Source organism: Brienomyrus brachyistius, chromosome 2 (genome assembly GCF_023856365.1).
Source record: "Brienomyrus brachyistius isolate T26 chromosome 2, BBRACH_0.4, whole genome shotgun sequence".
NCBI lineage: Eukaryota > Metazoa > Chordata > Actinopteri > Osteoglossiformes > Mormyridae > Brienomyrus > Brienomyrus brachyistius.
In genome coordinates, this window is record NC_064534.1 from 48,024,463 (window position 1) to 48,048,257 (window position 23,795).

Here is a 23,795-nt window from a genome sequence, read left to right on the forward strand (position 1 = left end):
GCTATAATCCAAGTGAAAATGGTAGATTACCTGGATTCAAATAACATTCTGAGGGATAGCCAACATGGATTTAGGAGAGGTAGATCCTGTTTAACTAATCTACTTGAGTCCTTTGAGGAAGCTACAGGAGAAATTGATCACAAAAAGGCATACAATGTGATCTACTTAGATTTCCCGAAGGCCTTTGATGTTGTCCCCCACAAACGGCTCTTGCTTAAGCGCAAGGCTGCAGGGATCTTAGGAACTGTAGCAGCTTGGATCAAAAACTGGTTAACAGACAGGAAGGAGCAAGTAGTTATTACAGGCACAATGTCACAGTGGGCCTGCGTTCATAATGGGGTACCGCAGAGTTCAATTTTAGGACCACTATTACTCCTAATTTACAATGATGATATTGACACCAATACATACAGTAAACTGGTTAAATTTGCAGACGACACCAAGGTGGGTGGTGTAGCAGATGCTGATCTAGCAGCAGAGAGGCTACAATGGGATCTGGATTTAATTAGCGACTGGGCTGATACCTGGCAGATGAAATTTAACATAAACAAATAGAAGGTAATCCAAACTATTAGTTCTCCCCAAACGAGCTTGATGGGCCAAATGGCCTCCTCTCGTTTGTAAATTTCTTATGTTCTTATGTTCTCAGGTCTTCATCAGCAGTTCCCAATGATCAGTGAGTTTGTGTAGCTTTGTTCACACCTTTCTGTCCATTGTGTGCCATTAAGTTCTGTAGGGTCAAGGCCTGGAGACTGGGCAGGTCAGGTCATTAATTTGGGTTGGCTTTCACTTTTCTTCTTTGCTAGAAAGTTCTTGCCTGGGTTTAGGTCATATCTTGCAGAGGTATGAAGGACCACCCAAATGCAGGCAATCCTGTTGGAATAGCATACCTTTGACATATGTAGTGCTATCCAGTCTGGTTAAATTTCATAAAGATCACGGACTCAGTCACCGTCAAAGCAATCCTTGACCACAATGCTGTCTCAATGAGAGGGAACCACCTATGCAGTTTTGCAAATACACAATTGATGTACCCAAATATTGCAAAATGTTGCTTATTAACCAGACAACATACTTCCAGTCCTGTTGATAGACAAGTACTGCAGTTTGAAGCAGAGATGATTTCAAGCTGTACTCAAAATTTTGACTAGTTCTATAAATTTTAAATACTTGAGACACACTTTAGGGTTTTCATTATTTTCTACATTTTAGAATAATACTGAAACCCTCAAATCTATTAAATAACATGGATGGAATTATGCAGACACCAAAAAATTGGCAAACAAATCAAAACTATCATATTTCATATTCTCCAAAATAGCAGTTCCTCTCCATAGCGACAGCCTTGCAAACCCGTGGCATATCTCAACCAACATGATGAGATAACCACCTGCTTTTCCAATAAGCGTTTTCCAGATATGCTAAACACTAGGTGGCTGCTTTCCTTTTACTCTCTGGTCCAACCTAAGTCAATGTCAACTTTATTTATAAAGCACTTTTAAAACAAAACACATTGACCAACGTTATCCCCAGTCACCGCTGCTGGGTTTAGATCAGGTGACTGTGAAGAGCAGATTCAAATCTTCTGCTGCAGCACTCCATCACTCTCCCCCTTTGCCAGCTCTGACACAACCATGTTTTGGGTGATTATCATTGTCTACATGCAAAGACAGGCAGATTAGTGTGGTAGCCATGCTGGCTGCATACCTCAAATTCTAAATAAATAACCAATAGTCTCAATCACTATGACACTTACCACTCAATATGTCCCAGTGGAAATCTCACAAGCAGAAATAATTCGTCCAATTCGTCCGTGCGATCCAGCATACACCACAGACGTGTGCTCTCCAATGCCTGGGTAATTTACCACTCCGACAAGAATAAGTGTTTTGAAGATGGATGGATATTTGGGAGGGAAATTTAGCCAACTGACAGACTGTCCCAATTTAATAAAGATACAGATTACTATGCACTCAGTTATAATACTGTTTAGATCTGCAAATGGTAATTTACATTTGACATCAATCCCCAAGGAATACCAGAGGGCCACATATAGACCAAGAGAAGAATATTCATCACCTTTTCTCTTCTGGGAAGGAAGGAAAAATATTACTGGTATTTACAGTTATGAATTAGTTTGCATTCTTCATATTTATTTTACAGTTATATAGAGAGAAACATTTAACAAAGCTTTTTTGTACAGATAAACACTGGCAAGAACAAAAAGTGACATGTAAAATAACAGCATAACTAATATTTTATCCTTTGAAAATGATAAGTTAAACACATTCATACAAAGGCAGTTAAAAGGAGCTGCAATGCTTAAAAGGGGAAAGAGGAACGATGAAGTGTGTAGGGCAACGGTTTGTAGAAGCTGACTCTGGGCAGGTCTTCACACACAGTGCGTCAGCCAAAGTTGTGAACAGAGAACAGTTCTTCATATAAGTTTTCAAACATGCAAGACAATACTGATGTCTGCAGCTTGTGTGAACCCACTTGCAGAAAACAAGAATACATGGCACGGGCACCAAAAAAAAAAGAAAAAGATAAACAGTATAATTTGTCATGATTGCATTGTCTTTTTAGCAATAAAACTGAGCAAGCATTTCCAGGCAGATACTGAAAGCAGCTCTGCTTACAGTAGGGCAAAAATAATAATAATAATAATAATCACACAGATGGCAATGGCAATCCAAACTGAGCAAGTTTGCCATGCGGTTGGGTTCTGGCCCTGAGGCATGTGAAGTCACGACAGGGGCTCAGAACGTCTGGTCGTCATTGCAGGAGTCGGTCCAGTGGCCAAACACCTCACATATGTCGCAGTAAGGCCGCTCGTCAGCACGGCTGCCGTGGTAGGCTGTGTGGGGCGGCGAGTCGGGCGTCTGAGCTTGTGTGGGGCAGTCCTCGGTGTCGTGCAGGTCGAAGCAGTCACAGATGTCGCAGAAAAGCCGTGGTGGGGGCCTCTTCTTGGGCCGGTCCTCACTGAAACTGTTGACAAATGAAAAACTCAATATACTTGGTCACAGCATGAATGCGCAAAGAAGAACCATTCAGGGCCGTACCAGTCGTAGCTGTCGAGCTCGTCAGGGTTATTTCCATTGAGTGCCGCCTCCGAAATCTTCTCCAGCTTAGACTTCAGCTCCTCATTCTTTCTCTGCAGGTCCACGATGACCGAGTTCAGGAAGTCAATCTGCTCCGAACAGGACAGGGATCACCATTGCATGCAAAGCATGACCAGCTCAGTCCAGAGCAAAAATAAGCAAACAAATAAATAAAAGCAACCAGCAGCAAACATGCGCAGCTCCCCATACTATTAGGCAATCTACACAATATGATGTGCTATGAGATCTTGAAAATGCCGTTCTGACGTGCAGATATATTAATGTTTACCACACAGGCAGTAAGTACTATTCACACAGTGCTCTGAGAGGCCACATCCAACGGCTACCTTACAACCCCTCCAAGACAGACAGAGGACTTTCACCAGTGCGCTCAGTCAGTGGTTAAAACAGAAGTCAGGAGAAGGCACCTTCCCGGAACCCAGTCTACAGTATGTGAATCAGACAGTATCTCTGGGGGGAGTGGGGGGTCACTGAAATGGCCACTTACAATTATGGAAGGATAACTAGTCTGGAGGTTCTACAGCTGTCTACTGTGTGGGGTACAGCCTGGATCTCCTTTCCCTGCTTCTCTGCCCCATTCTACCAATTTTAGCTGGACTCATGGTCAGAATCCATGGCCATAACCACTAGTCTACTGGCACAATTCTTACTGCATTTAACAGAAAAATGATGAATCAGACCGTATGATCTGCATTCCTTGATGAATAAGATGCACAAAGTAAGAAATTTGCATTAACCTGAGTAGAAAAGATCATTCCAAGGTGGACTTGGGGTCACACATGGAGTGGAAATTACTAACGAGAACAGAAAGTATCAGAGAAAGCCTGATTCTTTGTTGGGAGACAACCAGTACATTGGCCTACCTCCCCCCCCTCACCCCCACCAACAGCTGCCTCCATCTTTAATGAACAGATATATCATGGCACAGGAACATGAAACAGACATGCTCGGAAACAAACAGATGAGAAACAGTAACGAACCGCTGCCTGCTTTGAGGGGGAAGCATTGCCAACATCGGGGAAGGAAGGAAGGAAGGGAGTGGGAGAGAGACAAAAACGGGTTAAGCTTCAGGAGGGCCAACCGCACTCCAACAGTACAAACTCATAATGACTGCCAGGTCGACCTGGGTGAAGAGGGAAGACTCATTACTGGCTGATAAATGAAACACACACAGAAAAGTGAGAGAGGTGGCATGAATGTGTTTGATAACTTCTAGGTATTAACTGACATCCAGCCCTATGGCAAAACTGTCATAAGCAATGAAAATACACCAGCAACAGGAACAAAATAAAACCACAGTGGACTGTTCCACATAACACCTTTAGGTCTCCGTAAAACAAGCAAGTCTTTGGTCAAAGCTGTGTTATCTGTGCAAAAGCCACCACTGAGCCTGGAAAATGATTTTACCTACATGAAGCATTCACACACAGGGTCATAATATCGCAATAATGTATTTTTAAAAAAGCAGTCATGTATTTTAAGGGTCATTTGTGAGTCAAACGAAGAAATAGCTAATCCAATGGTGCAAAAATTGTGCATAGAGTCATTTATCAAATTGGGAGGAATTATGGTAATGTAGTATAAAACAGTATTTTTGATTATAGTGTGCATGGAAATGAGATACAACTGTTCTCCCTGTACATTCTTTATTATGGCACATGAAATAGCAGACAGGGTCCTAATTAAATAGGTTTTGGGCTCAGGAATGCACTTCGGGAGTTAATTTAAAATTATTTTTGGATTTCGATTATGTGCTGTGTGAAAGGTGCCACATCGACAGACAGGCACGCACGCACGCACACGCACGCACGCACGCACGCACGCACGCACGCACGCACGCACACACAGCATCTGAGCTGCCGCCTGGCCTTCTCTCCCCAGCACAGGCGGACGCCACAGCTGCAGAACTGAGCTCATCTGCACACCTGACAGTAAATTAACACTTTTTAAAGGAAACCAGCTGAGCTCGCGTTATGACATGGTTATCAAAGCTTCTCTTTCTGCAAGGAACAAGAGGAAAGGAATATCTGGTGGAGAGATACCTGGCTCTCAGCTGACTCCTTCTCTTCCCGGAGCTGTGCCAGGGCTGAATCACCTGAAACAAATGCACGCACGCGGCAAGGTTAAGTGCCAGATATGCCACAAAAATCACCAGGGCCAATCAGGATCTGCAATTCTGACAATATCATTAGGTTAACAAGCACAACTCAATTACATATAAAATATCTATATAGATAAAACAAATAAATAGAAAACAGAAAAAAAGAGGAAAATATTATTTTAATAAATATAATTAACACTGCCAGTGCTACCCTGCATAATAACAGCATCAACAACAATAATTAGCTTACTGGCAACCACACTGGTGGTTTTACAATATAGCTGCAATACAGGCCAGAAAACATGGTTAAGTGCCTCATTCAGCTGTAACCCAAAGGAATATCTTGCTGTTATAGTTATACAGAACTGTGCAAAAGTCTTAGGTAGTCAAAGAAAATGTTCAAATGACTCCAATGCTGCAGTAATTCTGTGCTGTCATGCCTGTTAAAGTGTGTCAGCTAGGCTACTTCAGAACGTCTCCGAAAACGACCCCGGTATTTGCAGGAACCACCAAATATGGCTGTATGACTCGACCACTACCCCACCTTGTTTGGCTAGACAATACTCTGGCAGCTAATTCACTTATTTAACTAAGTTAATTAATTAATTGACCTGGCAGTGCAATTTAACAAAAACGTAGAATGGCTGAGGTGCCCCTGAGGAGAGGTTTGGGAACTGAAGTGGTGTTCATCTAGCTGTCCAAGATATCAGGCCTCATCTTAGGCATTTTTTTGAAAGTGCGGTTTAGAACGATCGCAAATCAGAAATATTGTGTATTTTGTATTGTGTTTTTTTGTATTTTTTCCCTGAATACATTACAACAATTAGTACTGTTTCTACATAGAATTTACATTGTTAATTTACATTAAAGTTCTGTAATTTATACATGATTTAAAGTATATACCTATTCCCAAACGGTTGTACAAATACATAGGTACTTTTATATGAGGGTCCTGAACAGACGTGGGTTGGGGGTATCGTGGAAGATTGCAAAGCCAGTTCACAACGCAAGATGCGGTACTATTATGTGCACATATTACCTAGCTAAATAGCTTTAAACATGTTCTTTGACTTTTCCAGAGTACTACATTACCAGGGCAGAAAAAAAAAAAACTGTAGACTGCTTTGTCAAACTCATTACAAGGAAATACTAGAAAAACTTAATATAAACTGTAACAAACTGTTTTTCTGTATTTTACAGTTTGTAATACATTATTTAGCGACAAAGGCTGAAACTATTGGTTCTGAAGACATATCAGGTCTGTCTTGCATTGACATTCACTTTGTGTTGGAATTCTGTTTACTAATGTCAGAACTTGATTTACTCTTGAACTCTCTTGATTGTGTCTTAATAAACTAAACGATAGCCACTTGTCTGCCTGACCTGTCCCAGATCAGTTTGTGATGTTTAATGTACTGTCTGCTCCTCAATTCAATCTTCTGTTGAATCTTCTACTGTATCAGAACTGATGTCAGAATTTGTAATAAATGTTTTTTTAAACGTTTGTAGCCATTACATAACCAGGAGTGGTTATTTTGATAAAACTCATACTTAGGCACTCGCATTCATTAAATCGCACTTACTATGCATAGTAAATTGTTACAATACACTTCAAAACCAGTCCGTTACTTTTAAGTATTTAACATTTTCTTGTAATAATAGTTTGCAAAAGCAGTGTATTGTTTATTTAAAAAAATAATCAGAGGGTGGGCCCAAACTTCTGGCCTGTAGTGTATATAGACGACCGCAGCTGCAAAGCTTGCTAATGTAGCCGTGAAGGAGCAGCCACCTAACTTGGGACGGCTGAGTCACCTGAGGATCCTTCAGGGTTGGTGGGCTCGCCCCCCACCAGCTTTTGCTCTAGGCTCCGCACCTGCTCCTGCAGTCGCGCTTTGTCCAGCTCCAACGAGCGGACAGCCGACTGCAATGTCTTAGCGAGCACATTCTCATCCCGCAAGACGGCGACCTGCACAGGAGAAAAGCACGTGAAGGTAGCACTCAAGCGTGAAAGGCGTGGCCTCAGGTCACACGGGGGAGGAGTGGAATAAAAATGTACTTCCAGCTGAATACCAAGCGTTCTTAAAGCTGTTAATAAAGCCAGTCAATCAAAGAAACTACGTTAACTGGATCAGGTGGTTTGTAATAATAAAAAAAAAAAAGAAAAGACACCTGGGTCACAATCACAGTAGAAAGTGACTGAAATCACTAAAAAGTGATTAAAATGTACTGAAGGACAATGGAATAGGATGGAGGTGTAAATCGATTTCATGCATCAGAAATTTTTAATTATCAGAAATCTTTAATCACGATGCGAATTATTGATTATTTGGTTATTATGCTAAACTAAATTGGAACGTTTAATTTATCTGAGCATAATTCGAAAAAAAAAGTCACAAATTTTACCATGGGAATTTACATGCGCACTATTAATGGAATACAAAGGAAGAAGAATCTCGGAACATGAATTTTTTATGTTACTATTAAACAGGAAGAAGAAGCCGGTGTTTTTTCTGTGCACTGAACCGTACAGGAAAAAAACAAACACAAAGGAGGCACTACCAGACTGGGAGGGTGGGGGTGCTGAGCTTTTAGAGTCACACATAATTAGCAGGTTTTTAATCGTTTTTAATTCTGTGGAAAACCAAAAGATCGATCTGCAAGCCAAATTTAATAATAAATTACAGACAGGTCACTGAGCGGTACTTTGAGACCTCTTCTAAGTGGTGAATGGGCCAAAGCAATCCTTTGTCCTCTACTATGGAAAATGGCTCATCACCCAATGCAATGAACTCCATTATTTTAGTAGTCAATTTTTTGTTCTACAAAAAAAGAGGCGTTTCCAAAACACATCATAGTACAAAGATTATCTTAACCATTAGATTGTTCTGCGCTAAAAAACAGGGGCAAGTTTGTCTGTCATTTAACACATCAAGGGTCCAAGTGCGAAGATCATGTGTCACTTCCTGTTTGAATGTTAATAAGCCTCCCACTGCCGTTCTACATTGAGGACAAAGTTGAAATGCCGGTATAAATATCTGTGTGTGTGTGTACATTATACAGATGCAGACACACACACACACACACACGCACACACACACACACACACACACACACACACACACACACACACATATATATAGACATAGACAGACACCTCTGGAAAAAATTAAGTGATCACAGCTAAATTTTTCATTTCATTCATTTCTCAATTTAAGTGTATGCTTCTGTATAAACTATACTTTTTTTTCTCCAGCCTGACACTTTTCTGTTCTCATTGATTAAGGGCTTCTTCCTTGCTTTACAGTACTTCAGTCCTGCTTCTAGCAGCCCGTTACAAACTTGTCCTAGCAGTGCACTTCACTATTCCCAGTATCTCCTGTTTCACATTGCTCTTGTGTACTGCAGTCTACAAAATTTTGAGCTTGGAACCAACCTGCTGCATTGAATAGCCACCTTACCTGATCCCTGATAATGCATCGATACATCTTTACACTCCCAGAATATAGGCCTTTGGCAAAGAAAACATGTTCAAAGCAATACAGACTGTCAGCAAGCAGGAGTTTGTCTACCCGCCCTCCCAGCTCTGTATGATCATCCTGATACTCCAGGGTGCTGATGAGCTGCTATGCTACCTCGCTTCTCAGGGCCTCAAGCTCTTTGTCCTTTGCCGAGATCAAGGTGCTGCTCCTCTGGATGGATTGATGGAGGGAGATCTTCTCCTCGTCAGATTCCTTCTTCAGGGAATTCTCTCTGTGGGGTGAGAGACCACTCTAAAACACACACAAGCCCAAATCACATACAAACCGTGTCATGAGTGATGTCTGCTATCGATTTTCTGGAACTAACAAGATGCAAAAAGCTATTTACAGTAAAAACAAATGGAACTTCAAAGAAAACAGTGGTTCTCTGTTCTGTGCACTGTAGTTTTGTACAGTGCTTTGTGACTATCTGTAAAAGGCGCTTGATAAATAAACTTTACTTACTTAAAAATGTGCAAGACCAAGAAATGCCACAACCTGATGATCTCCAAACTATGACAGTGAGCAGTTTCCTCTCCCACTGCATTCACACCAGTAAATTCACAGCTATTAACATGCTCAACAAAATGCTTACCTCATTTGGTCATGTTGTGACCAAAGAGAAGGCCCATTTAAGGGCCAGGGCAGGGCATCTGGTGCGTTGGTCACCAGCCTGGGGCCAGAAGGGGTCCACTTCGCTAATGTGGGCAGGCACCCACTTTTTGTTATACTTTACTTTTCATGTCATAGACGTTTCTCCGTCATGCTCAATCCTTGCCGTTTTATGCCTCTCACACTCTAATCCCTAAACAAACTGCCAAAGGCTGTAAGGGTATGCCAAAACTTAATGGTATTCAAAAGCAGTATCTGCAGCATCATATGAAACCTGATCATCTTTCATCCAACAAGATGGAACCTTACTCGGCAGTCTTGTCCAGCTCTGTATTTCTTCATACCATTTCCTGCTTTGTGGTATTTATTCTTTTCACCTTTTTTTATTGTAGTGTTTGATTACATTGTACGGCTTTTACACTGTTAGCATGGTTTACTTGCAGGTGGGGCTCATCAACCTGAGAGCTGATTCCACTGAGGTGGTATCCCCCCACAGCTGCTGGGGGGGGGGGGGCTGTTATAGTGTGTGTGTTTGTGTGTGTGTGTCAGAGAGAGACAGAGGGAGAACAACAAACAAATGATGACTCTCCGCGTGTACAGTAATTAAAGGGAATGTGAGACTGCTGGCTTATTGTTGATATAATACTAAGCATATGACAGAAAAGGGAAATGAACTAGCTGAGCTCGAGGCCACATTACCTGCCATGGGAGTTCTTATCCGTAGATGACATTTCCATTTACATGCCACCATTGGCAGAAGCAGAATGCAAGGTCGTAAACCCTTCTCTTTCAAGATGCAACATCCCAGAACATTTGTAGCTACACCTCTATCTATGACACGATGAGCAACACCCAATGGTATGCAAGAAGCAACAAAGGAACATGGGAGTTTTTTTTCCAGTACAAATATGAAATATGCATGCAGCTGTCCCTCACTTGTGCCTTCAGTTCTGGTCACTCACTACAAACCCCTTGTTTGACAGCAGCCCCCCACCCTCCACAAACTTATGAAGAAAGTTATCTACGATAGGATAGACTCCTTGGAAGAATGATGCTTCCAATGTACTCTCAATATGGTGGAAGAGTGCCTTAAATCACTGGCTTGTCTCCTGGAGAAGCACAAATGACTGCTTTGTGCCTATTGACTTTAGTTTGTACAGGGCTACAGACCTCCGTGTACCTAACCTCAGCCAGCTCTTTCACCGAACACTCGGGTGTTCTGTTTGCACTACATGCAATACATTTGTACTTCACTTGTACTATATAACGTGCGATTTATTGTGTGCTGGGAGTTGTTTTTTTAACTGTTTACTTTTGTACAGATGCTAGGCAACAAAAAAAATTGTCCTGGGAGACCAAAAAAATGTTTAGCTTATACAGGGGGTATCAGTCAAAAACCACAGCGACACAGAAATGTAGATTAATCAGAATGACATTGTTAGGGAGTCAGTGAGAGGGTTAGGGTTAGGCAGCAGCATAAACAGGGAGACATATCTTTCACGCTCTCACTCTCTAACACACCCAAAAGTCCCTGCACTGTGCTATGGCTGCCTCCTAACCATTTCACAGCAGACCTGAACTGATAGTAGCGTCAAGTGTGTAAGAAAACAAACCTCTAACCTGAAAGTTGCTGGTTAAAAATCCCAGAATGGTTTGTATTGCTGTACTCTCAAGAAGATCCCCACTTCCAGTATAACTATCAGTGCGAACATCATCTCATGTCAGATGATGCCAAAGAGCCAGATATTTACCAACATAAATGTATGGTGATGGTCTCATTCCCTGATGGATCCAGCAACATGATCTTTGTCATTTGGTAGAGAAGAAATCAAGTCTAAATGAATTAAATAAAGGCAATAATTTAGGGCGCTTTTCCACCGCACCAGGTACTGTACTTTTCGCACTTCAAGAAAAAGTACCAAAAGTATGGTACATAACGGTGTAAAAACTGGTACCCGCCACTGAAAGACATCGCAATGCCAGGCGTGTATTTTGTACTGAATGTGAAAAATGGTTGTAGTATATTATAGGGCTGGACAATGTGCAATATTAATACCAACACTGCATATTATGCACATACAATTTTTACATGACTAGTCAGATAGATTAAGATCAGGCATCAACTCCATATGGAAATTACTGCACAGAGACAAAGAAAGCGATACAAGTTCCACACCAAAGTACTGAAGTACCAAAGAAGTACCTCAACTGGTTTGGCACTTTTGGTATTGGAACTTTTCAGACTGGAACTCATCCATTAATCAATGGAAAAGGGGAAGTACCGAAAGTACCAGAACAAAAGTATGGTACTTGATGCAGTGGAAAGCGTACGGAAACTGGACATCTACAAAAGTTCAGTGATCTGTGCACTGGAACAGACAATGAGTTGCTGATGTAAGAGAATGGCCTGTATTATAACCATCAAAACAATGGCAGAGAAAAGGAATTATATAACAGTCCTGGGGGGGTGAAGGGAATCCTTTAAGAATACAGAATAGCAGTGACGACAACATCAAAAAACAGTGTGTATAAGATCTTATCTATGAGTCTAGTAACAACACAGAGCTGACTGAAGGTAAACTAGAATTAACCATTTCTCTAACACATTAACACAGTCTGTTTTCACACATGACCAAAGCTCATCTCCTCTTAAAGTTTCTGGCAAAATCTGTATTGTTTTCTATAGTATAGTATAGTGCAATAATACGGCTGCTGGCAAGGAACAAAAGAGCGAAAAAACAGAACAGGATAAGCCTTCTCTACAAGCCCAAAATTGACAATCCATTAATCCATCAGTGAAGAATGCACAGAGTTGGGGCAGGAACTAAAGCCTTGACACGAGAGGTGACCAGCTACATCACTGCCCTTGCCAGCATTCAGCCTTCCTAATTCAAATGAAATTTGTTGTTCATTCATTCATAATTCAAAATGCATAAAACAGAAAATGTATAAAACCTATTAAAAATAGATAACGCGTAACAAACATGATTACACAGGATCGAGACACATTTTACCAAAAGCCTAAGAAAAAAGGTGCCCTTTAAAACCTTCAATAGAATCTGCAAGATGCAACGATGGAGGAAGATCATTCTATGACCTTGGGCCGACAACCTGAAATGCCTTAAGTCTTGGTCGTGGAACAACAATAAGTCCTAAATCAGAGAACCTTAGAACACGACCAGCCAAATAAGGATGTACCAGGTCCATTATATACTGTGGGGTTTGATCATATAAGGTTCTGAATGTACGGACCAATATCTTGAACCTGATTCTGCACTGGACTGGAAGCCAATGAAGAGAATATAAAATGGTCTTATATGAGACATCTTCTTAGTTCTTGATAAAGCCAAACGGCTACATTTTGAGCCGTCTGGAGACGTGAAAGAGCCGACTTGCTGAGATAAGTGAAAAGAGAATTGCGATAATCTAACCGTGAGGAAATAAAAGCATGAACCAACATTTCCAACTCCTCTGAAGAGACCATCGTTCTCAAACTAGATTGAGTTCGGAACTGAAAAACGCATGTGCAACTGAGGGACCTAATGAGAATCAAAACTTAATGCCTGATCAATAATGACACCCAGGTTTCAGAGATGATTTGGGTGAATGTGAGATGGATGTAATCCCACTGGAAATCAAAGAATGTAAATCTGAAGGAGCAAGAATTAAAACTTCAGTTTTTTTCTGAATTTAAACATAACTGATTAGCAGCTAACCACTTGTTAACTCCCTCCAGATAATCACCCAGAATAGAACTGATTTGACTTACATGAACAATAAATCTGAATATCATCGGCATACAAATGATACAAAATACCCTTAAAAGAACTAATAATCTGAGCTCACGGAAGAATATATAGTGAAAATAAGAGGCCCCAAGTCAGATCCTTGGTGAACTCCACAGACTAGGTAGGTTAAAGCTAGTACTATACTTGTAAATGTTCAGGGAACACACGGAAATCTATCAATAATGACCTAATGGTAGTAGCTAATGAAAAATGAAATCAATTACACATTAGGGTTGGGTGATATCTAAAAAAATGTACAATATGACCGTTAACTTAAAAATATCGTGATAAACAATATCATGTCATCCTCCACATAAGTTGAGAAGCTCAAAATTCCCACAAAGAAGTTGTCCTTGACTGGCTGACATTCTGGGGCTGTTAACTGGAGAACAGAAGTTGTTGATGTGTCAACACCTAACTTCACAACTTATAAGAACGGCGAACACACTGGTACTGCATCAGGCAATGCCTGTGAAATGTCACACTATAACAGCCATGTGTGTTTATTTTTAAACTGTGTCAGAAACATAGGCTAGAAGGCTGAACTGAAAAGCAAATAATAGATCCTACTGTTGTCCTGCCTTGTATGTGGCCAAAGACTACCTTTCTAAAAAAAGGTGATAATTGCCCTTTATCACTGTCAGCATATCAAACATTGGATAATTGGATAATTTGTCTGATATTGCAGATTACCGATAATATTGTTATATCACCCAGACCTATTACTCAGTATTTCAAGAAGGATGTTGATGCTATCTAGGAGTGGGGAGATGAGTTATTACTGTGTAGCAAAATGTAGTGTGAAAGAGAGTGTGTGTGTGTGTGCGTGTGTGTGTGCACACACAAATGCATCTGTACATAGTATTTGGGAACAGGTGTTTACCCTTCATTTATATTTATCTTCAAATTAACTAGCTGATTACTGCCCTATTTTGAATAAAATTATAAAAGTGAATTACTGATTGACATGAATAATATCATAAAACTTTGCTAATGGAGAAAAGTGTCAGCGCCTTTCTTGGACTTCATGGAATAGTGTTTTACTGAAATTCATTGAGTTGTGCTACAAAAATGTGTGTGCTACAAACTTTTTTTTTTTTAAAACTTGTGCTACTTTGAGATATGGCTAGCACGGAGCCCAGGCCCCAAGTCCAACCCCTCCATGCCTCCGCAGCACCTCACCTCTTCTTCAACTGAAGGAGCTGACTGTTCAGAGTGGAGAGCTCTTCTTCGAGCTGTGGGAGAAGAGAACAGCGCTGTCTTCTTCACTTTCCTTACAGTGACTACCTCAGCTGAGATACCAGATGGCTTGCAGAGGTGTAGCTGTTACACTGTAGACTTGGGAGGGTGGGTCAACAACACCTTGACCAGCATCTCTAACTCCCCACACAGCAGCAGACCTCCCAAGGTCCCGGGTGCCATACCTCCTTCTGGCAGCTTCCCTCCTGTCGACTGGTATCCAGCTCCTTGGCCAGTTTGGTGTTTTCCTCCTGCAGAACAGCAAGACGCTGAGACTTCTGGGTAGTGGCCAGCTTCAGATCCTCTCTGACAACCCCAGGTTAAAAGAGAGGGACAAACAAAATAGATAAAGTGAGACACACAGAGTTTCTAGCTACCAAGTCAACGACGGAGGATGCAAAAGGAATGCAAAGGATTCAATACCAGATGTGGCATGGAGTGGGGAGGGCGGGGCAACGTGTGACAGACATGGGGCCTGCCTTAATGACATGACAGGGTATATTTAAGTTACCATGAAAGACATGCAGGATGATGCTCAGAGGAGTCACCATGACAACGGCACAGAGCAAGACCGAGTTTAAATTCATTGGTGAACCAGTCCGCTGTTGGTCTGCTTAATGACTGATAATTAACACAAGCTAGTAATTGGATTGCACACATACGAGCAAAGGGGCAAAAAGGAGAAGAAAGCCAACATACACCTCACACTGCATAAAACGGCCAGATCCGCTTCCGCTATGGCTCACCGTGCTGCCGGCACAATCACGGCCTGCTCTGAGCTCCCCAGGCACACGTTAAGGGTCTAGCTTTCTAAAAATGTTCAAAAGCCAGTAAGCTCACTGACACTGACACAATGGGGAACAGGGCATTCAGTTACTCTGCCCCCCAGCTTTGGAATTCTCTCCCTCCTGATCTCCGTAACTTAGATTCTCTTCCGCTTTTTAAATCCAGACTCAAAACCTACCTGTTTAGATTGTCTTATCTTTCTTAATCACACGTTTCTTTTGATCATTAGGTTTTTTTTTTCTTGTTTTATTGAATCTATGTATTTTTTTGCATTGTACAGCGACCTTGAGTGTTTTGAAAGGCGCTTATAAATAAAATGTATTATTATTATTATTACTGTCCTTCAGCATGATACTTAAACTAAGCCAAAAAAATAATGCGACATGGACACAAGCCACCTTACTGCTATCTGTACACTTATACAACACAACGCTGATCAAAGACTCACCGACTACACACACGGGTCAGACACAGGATGGTCTTCATGCTGTGAGATGGACCCGAAACCACGCAAGCTGCTGTGTGTGGCTGAGCAAGGTGGACCTTTCATGCGAGCACAAGAAAGGGTTAAAAGTCCAGATGCTGCATGGAAGGAGAGGACTCACCAGAACATAGCCAGTTTCATGTAAAAAGAAAACAAATCCGCAGCAGCAGAGGGTACACAGAGACGGCTCGAGTCACAGCCGATGTCACGATTAGCCAAAGGGTTCTCCTTATATATCCTGACAGAATGAATCATCCGGGGGTGACACCAGTGATGCTGGCCACCGGTTTCAGTAAGTGCTAAATGTGTGAGGGTAGGAACGGCCCCCCTAAGCTGCTGTCCTGAGGCTTGGGGCACCGAGGTCAACGTGGAAAGGCAGAAAATGTGTAACGGGAGCAGAAGCAGCCTGAGACACCGCGTACATGTGTGCACTCAAACCGCGATTAAATAATGCAACGGCCATTAAAGGAGCAGAGCGTCTCCGTCAGGCATGCCTGCTCCTCGCTGGGGGGACGACTGGACTCGAAAATGGAAAAGGACATCGCTCATCTTGCTGGAGCGTAATTGTTGCTTAACTTTTATTTTTAAATATTCATCCACCTTGTTAATAAAAGCTTTTTCCCAGCTTCTGGTTGTCCTGTGAGCTAATTTTGCACAAATAGAGGGGAAATACTTCTCTACTCCTTTTATAACTCAAACTTCAAATACCATTTGCCTGGCTGAAAATGAGATGGGTGGAAAAAAAACCCTCCTTTACTTAAAACTGATTACAAGCATGGTCACTTTCTATATCAGCTAAAGATACAACCATAATAATTACTGAATCACTTTAACAGGTAAACTTCTCCATCCATCAGTCAACAATTTACCCTGAGGAATGGGCCAGGAAGGTTGGAATCCTAACCCTGGCAGCACGGAAAATAAGGCAGGGATGCCAGCCCACGACAGGGCACAAGCATGATAATACACTGAAGCAGTGTTTCCCAACCTGGTCCTAGGGGATTCCAGACAGCTCCTGTTCTTTCTCTAAAAATATGGACTATCTGGCAGGGAGCAAAAATGTGGACCGTCTAAGGATCCCTGAGCACTGGGTTGGAAAAACACTTGCACTAGAAGCATTTAAAGGATGTTATTTAGCATAACTGCATGTCCTTGGCCTGTGGCAGAAATCTGGGGGAAACCCTCACAACATGGGGAGAGACCCCCTCACTAGGTGGGCAGAGGCAGGATTCGAACTGCAACCCCAAAAATGTAAGGCAACCAGTATGTCTCACTAAGATCAACAGTATGCTTCTCTCCTTCAACACCTTGTGAGGACAGAGAATTGACAAGAATGGAGTTTTTAAAAAGTGCTTAAGGGCAAGGGAGCAGAACCCACACCTGCTTTGGGAGCGCAGTATTAGTGCCATGCTGATCCCATACACAGCCCAAAATCAATAGCATCTGCCAACATTAAAGGAGAGCGGGTGGTTTAGTCCGGGTCGCTTCATACACCAACCAAAAGTGCCAGAATAAGCTTCATTCTCTCGAGAGTATAGATCTGGCTGGGATTGCCGCTCAGGGGCTTCTCCTGTTGGCACTTGACTTCCCCCACCTCATATCAGCTGATTCGGAGAGCAGGTGGAGGCTCAGTGCAGCACTTACCCACTGCAGCACCTGCCCACTGCCCTCTGGCAGACACAGAGCTGCCACAGACATATTATTACAGACAGCAAACTGAAAATCACAGTATTAATCAGACACATCAATAATGTAAACACTAAAGATGCTGCACCATCTCTGAACAGTCATGGAGGAATGTAGCGGCCAGGCCCTCACTCACATCTCTCTGGACAGGCTGCTGATCTTCTGGTTCTCAGAGCTGAGCTGCTCCCTTGACACGCTTAGCTCCTCCAGGTACTTGGAGTTCTGCTGTTTCAGGGCATCCAGCTATGGATAAAAGAACAGATGGGTGATGTACACAGGCCCCAAAACAGCACGGTAGAGTCTCTGCAGTATAAACACACAAGCCCAAGACCAGAATCCTCTCCAGCTTCATCCTGGGAACAGCATGACCACTGTTCGCCAAGCCAGCTGTAACACCCTTCACATAACCTCCACCTGCAATGTTTACGACCAAAGAGATTTAACAGAAAAACTCAAGGGCAAAGGACTTAAACCATTCAGAAAGATTCAAAATTACAGTATTATTGCAGTTTGTACTTATTGCAAAATGCTTACAGACATCCATGAACAAATACACACACTTATGATCAGATTAGGTGGCTAACAGCTTACAAACACCAAAATAATTCAGACAAATCACTCCTGCAGTTCAAGTTTCGTTTTTGGACACTTCGTTAAAATATGAGTGAAATGCAGCAGCACGAGGTCGCCCACAGTAGCACATCCCAGCCAGCCGGCTCTTCATATGCAGAGGTCTGATCTCAGCCAACACCAGAGATACACTCACACACACATGGTTTACCTGGAAACGGGAGGCGAACAGGGTGGAGTACCCTTGCTTTAGCGCTGCCGTATCCATGTCTCTCAGCTCGCTTGGACACACACCAGATGGGTGATACAGGATGGGCTCCCCGCCACCCCGCTTTGACTCCAGAGCGCAGAGCGTGCCGATGCAAATGGACAGTGATCCGGCTTTATGCGAGGATGGTTGCCCGTGGACTGGCACGCGCCATCATTATGCAATGTCCCTCACCACTGCTGGTGCTCCCCGTGGCTCTGCCTCCATGCCCCCGTTCCCCACTTGCTATATGCTATTCAGAGCCAGGCGACCCAAGCCACAGCTCTCTCGCTCTCTCTCTCTTCCTCTCCCTCCCAATCGGCAGGCAGATCCAAAGCCCGCCTCTTGCCTGGCGATTACACGTGGGACTGTCACATCTCGTTCTCTTTAAAAAGTCCCACTGGGCAGCCTAAAAAAAAACCCAAATTCCTCATTCCCACCCCCCGCTCACAACCAAAGTCTGGCTCAAAAGCAGCTATTCTGGTATAAAGGACTTTCGGGCTTGTTTACCTCCTACCTGCCTGGGTGATGCGGCTATTTGGACGCTGTGAGAAGCCTGCCGCAAACGTACTTGTTTGTCCTGTGCATTTGGCATTGCAAATTCCCCCTGACATGGAGCAGACCAAATCAATGCAGGATCTCCTGATGTATTTAGCAAGAAATAACTGACGGGACAATAAAATACACAATGTAACCAGAACAGGCATAAGACTGAGGATTCATGGCAAAAACTGATAACTAAATAATGTATCCTGCATGATACCAACATATCCAGGGAGATCACACAGGTCCAATAATAGAGACTATAGTGATCAATATTGGCTGCAGTTTCTCAGTGTACAGCAGTGGTTCTCAAACTCAGTCCTTGGGACCCACTGCCCTGCTTGTTTTCCAGCTATCCCTGCCCTACACACTGCTCATTACCTGGATCAGGTGTGTTCAGTCAATCAGAAGCTGAAAGACAGCTGGGACTTGTGTGTGGGGCAGGGACAGCTGAGAACAAGCAGGGCAGTGGGTCCCAAGGACTGAGTTTGAGAACCACTGGCGTACAAGCAGGCTCTGTCAGGGCTCCCCAAATGACCTCAAACGGACTAATCAAAACATCTGCACCCTACCTTTTTCCCCCCAAAGAAATTTGGATCCAGGGGGGAACTGGAAATCTCTAGCAAACTTGCCCTGTTATAAGCTTTATAGCAACCAAATAAAAGACGGATGACAAAGCTTGGTACCCAGATATTAGCACTTTGGCTGGCATTTAAAATATAGCACAAACAAATTCTTTAAAATGAACTGTTGAACCTCAAAGCACAACGTCATTTGCTTTTTTTTGTGACGGAGCAACATGCACATATTAAAGCTTAATATTTGCAGGGAGGAAGGGACCAAACAGGTCCACACACAGCACCACCAGGAGCCCGTAATTCCACGGTGAGAAACATAAGGGGTTCTGAAAGGCCTGCTGCACACAAATCCGTGCGATGAGGAGGGGCCTTATGTCCCCCTGGCAGCATGCCCACACACGTGCTCCAGGCTCCCCATCTTCAGCTCTTACTTAATCTCCACGCCAGTTACGTCAAGCTGGCCATCTGGGGATGGGCTGGGGGGGGTGAAGAGGTGTCCACACACACACACACACACACACACACACACACACACACACACACACACACACACACACACACACACACACACACACACACACACACACACACACACACAAACAAACAAACAAACAAACAAACAAACAAACAAACATAGGCCCACATAAGTGAACTTAAAAATACTGTGCATGGGGGCACAGAGACACACCGGATATTCTCACTGACCTGAAACCCTGCATCACAAAACAAACGTACATAAAAATAAAACGACCTAGGGCTAGATTCCCAAGCCTCTATGGGGTGACTGGTTAAGCAAGCGCTCGTTCACCCAGATGGAGGAGCAATGACATTGCAGTACGTTTCCTTTTACGTCACCATGGTGCGTGTGCCTGTCAGCTGATATATCGCCATCCCGCGTCAGGCATCTCTACCAGCTCCATCCCAGAGCAGGTGTCCCACATGTCAGACTGACATCTTCACAACGGGGGTCTCTTCATTAGCGAGAGTTCCCCAGACGGCAGGGTGAGAACTGCAATCGAATATTACTTCTACTGCTTAAACTAAAAGCTAATCCCCTTGACAGCTGCGATACCCCCCCAAACCCACAGGTCATATAATGACTTAATCCAAAAGCAACATTCATATCACCCTGCATCCAATCTCCTGCCCATGTTACCAACACAACCAACAAAAGCCTCTGATACTTTATGTTTGTAACATTTACTATGCGAGAAGCAAAATTTTGAAGTTCCCCAGCAAATGTGGAAGTTTACAATCCATCTGTTTATATCATCGCTGCTAAAATGTGACAAACACTGTCAGCCAGACATGAGAGCGTATCAGACATTCCTATTACCAGTAGCAGCTGCTAGTTTACCTTTTAATCTTATCAGAACAAATTGCTGAATGTCTAAAATCTCAGACATCCCAAATTAGCTGAGGCACAACACACAAGAATATAATCTATGTCCCACGAGTATCTGGGTCCCACGTGGCTACAAACAAACCTAAAAGATTCTAAAACTGACACTCGGCTGTTAAGACAATGATAATTCAAGAGTCTTGTGTGCTTAAAGGCAGACAAACTGCGTGCTTCTTCTCAGGGCATTTAAATATTAAAGACTTGATCACAATCCTGACTAGGGTTGTCAATTTTTTCAAAAATCAGATTTCAAATATCACACAATGCATTCAAATATATTCAAATACCTGTGCCCCCTCCCCCACCAAAAAAAGAACCCACAACATAGAAGCATTCTTTTCAGTATTTTATTAACAGCCTGTACAATGTGTCATATTTGTACAGAGCCCCTAAGGGGTGGGGAATAATTTTTTGAAATAGCTCAGAATTACCTCGTAATACTTTTGTGTTACTAATAACGAACATAAGAAATTTACAAATGAGAGGAGGCCATTCGGCCCATCAAGCTCATTTGGGGAGAACTTAACTAATAGCTCAAAGTTGTTAAAATATTATCTAAACTTAGCTAAACTCTCATCATAAGACATTCCTCTAAGACCAGGAATCATTCTCGTAGCGCTACTTTGCGGCCTTTCCAAAGCAGCAATGTCCTTCTTAAGGTATGGTGACCAAACCTGCACACAATATTCTAGGTGGGGTCTTAACAAGGAATTGTATAATCGTAGCATCACCTCCCTTGACTGAAACTCCACACACCTAGAGATGTAACCCAACATCCTATTGGCCTTTTTTATTGCTTCCCCACACTGGCGAGAGTGGGGCACTAAAGCATCAATATAAACACCGCGATCTTTCTTATAATCAGCAACCTTTATTTCCATGGAACCCATAAAATATCTGTACTTTATATTTCTGCTCCCTGCATGGATTACCTTACCTTACATCCATGTTAAATTTTATCTGCCAGATACCAGCCCAGTCGCTAATTAAATCAAGATCCCATTGTAGCCTCTGTGCTGCTAGTTCAGTATCAGCTACACCACCCAACTTGGTGTCAACTGCAAATTATCCAGTTTACTGTATGTATTGGTGTCAATATCATCATTGTAAATTAGGAGTAATAGTGGTCCTAAAATTGAACCCTGCGGTACCCTACTATGAATGCAGGACCACTGTGACATTGTGCCTCTAATAACTACTCGCTGCTTCCTGTCTGTTAATCAGTTTTCGATCCAAGCTGCTACAGTTCCTAAAATCCCTGCAGCCTTGAGCTTAAGCAAGAGCATAAGAGTTTATGGGGGACAACATCAAAGGCCTTCGGGAAATCTAAGTAGATCACGTCATAGGCCTTTTTGTGATCAATTTCTCTTGTAGCTTCCTCAAAGAACTTGTTTTCGTCCACAGTTTAATGCTTAAAGCACACTTTACAGGAAATGTCTGTATTATTTAGGTTTATCCACACCATCACATTGCAGCAAATAGCAAGTGGGATCACAAAAATTCCCCCACCTTAACCTTTTAGGGGCTCCATTGAAAAAACAAGCTTCCATAGACCTGTGACAGTATGGACAAATCTGTAAATGTGTGCATGGATCTGTGAATGCATAGACAAATTGGAAATGGGTATTAATGGCTACAAAGTCTAAGTATTTTGCTCCAATTGCTGTAAATACAGAAAAGTCATCAGTTACACCTCAGGTGGAACTCTCAACTGGCTGTCGTTTTACACGTGATTTTTGCTGCACTTCGGCTATGGCATATCTGCAAATGCATGTGTCTGTTTTTCTGTATTGAATTATATATCTGACTTCGAGCAAGTTAGGTAAAAGGAGCAGACTTGACCGAGCTGGAGTAGGACTGAATTTTTAACTGGGATTTCTGACACTATTATTATATGTTCCATTAACATAACCAATAGAGACTATTGCACACATTCTTACCAAGATACTTTAATTTTGCATTTACACATATAATTTGCAAATCAGAAATTAAACATCTTTGTTTGAAATTCAGTGGTTATGATTAAAAGGCAAAATACTATCATATAACAACCAATATAACATATTATAAAATGATCATTTTGCTCTTGAATAAAGTAGTATTAGAGGAGGTATATCTTAGTACTGAAAGACCTTTCACACATGGTTATATGGTACGAAAATATATGTCTACCTGGGTTCAACATGGGCATTTTTCCTGTGTCTAGAGAGTAAAAATAGAGTGTGGGGACGGATAGAGGGGAAAATGCCATGTCCAGATGTTTTCGGTCTCATGGTTTATACCCTGACGACGTTTCAAGTACAAGACCTCAAACGCTTGCCAGTTGGACTGCGTTAAGCCCTCAAAACCCTGTAAATACAGACAAATCTCAACATGCATTTGCATATCTACCATGACTGAAGTGTAGCAAAAATCACATGTGAAATGACAGCCAGTTGAGAGGTCCGCCAGAGTTGTAACTGATGACTTGTCTGTATTTACAATGATGGGAGCAAACTTAGACTTAGATATTAATGGCTAAAAAGTCTATGTAGGCATTTGTAGATTTGTTTATGCATTCACAGATCCATGCACGCATTTACAGATGTCTACACCCACACGTATACCTTTATACTTCAAGTCGATCCGCCTGCCGCACGTATACCTTAATGCTCCAAATTGACTGTTCTGTTGCACGTATACTTAAATTCTCCAAACTAGGCTCTCATGCATGTATACCTTCATATCCTAAACAGGGTCTAATCCCACACGTATGACCGGCTTTACATTCCATGTCCATAAGAGTACTTCTAAAACACATCCAACGAATTTCCAAACTGTCAGCACCACCTTCACGATTCAAGCTGAGGAAGCCCCATCCTTCCCCTTACCTGTCCCTGCAGCTCCTTTGTGGCCCCTTGGCTCTCCTGCAGGCGGGTTTGGATCCCACTCCTCTCCTGAAGCAGCCGATTTTTCTCCTGTGTCAGCTGCTCCAGGGCCTGTTGTAGCTGCCCAGCAGACTGGGCGGCCTGAACACAGCGGGGAAGAGGTTGTGTTAATGAAACATTCACAGGAGGGACATGGTGCAGCACACTAGAGATGGGGCCCTTGATTGGCGCCCCGAGCTTTAAAACGCACCA

The 23,795-nt window shown here is 42.5% G+C and overlaps 1 protein-coding gene across 7 annotated transcripts in view; it reads right to left on the reverse strand.

Annotated features, from left to right (window-relative positions):
* Nucleotides 1-2,132: 2,132 nt before the first annotated feature.
* clip1a (CAP-GLY domain containing linker protein 1a) overlaps nt 2,133-23,795 on the reverse strand; it is a 50,499-nt gene continuing 28,836 nt past the window's right edge. For 4 of the 7 annotated variants that reach the window (XM_048978399.1, XM_048978412.1, XM_048978382.1 and 1 more), the window contains 9 exons: nt 23,547-23,684; nt 17,473-17,579; nt 14,566-14,686; nt 14,324-14,376; nt 8,856-8,973; nt 7,036-7,189; nt 5,165-5,217; nt 3,063-3,190; nt 2,133-2,988 (listed from right to left, as the gene is read on the reverse strand). In XM_048978399.1, the coding sequence (XP_048834356.1) occupies nt 2,760-2,988; nt 3,063-3,190; nt 5,165-5,217; nt 7,036-7,189; nt 8,856-8,973; nt 14,324-14,376; nt 14,566-14,686; nt 17,473-17,579; nt 23,547-23,684 (1,101 nt within the window). In that variant the 3' untranslated portion in view covers nt 2,133-2,759. The other 3 variants (XR_007382815.1, XM_048978422.1, XM_048978433.1) reach the window with 3 other exon arrangements.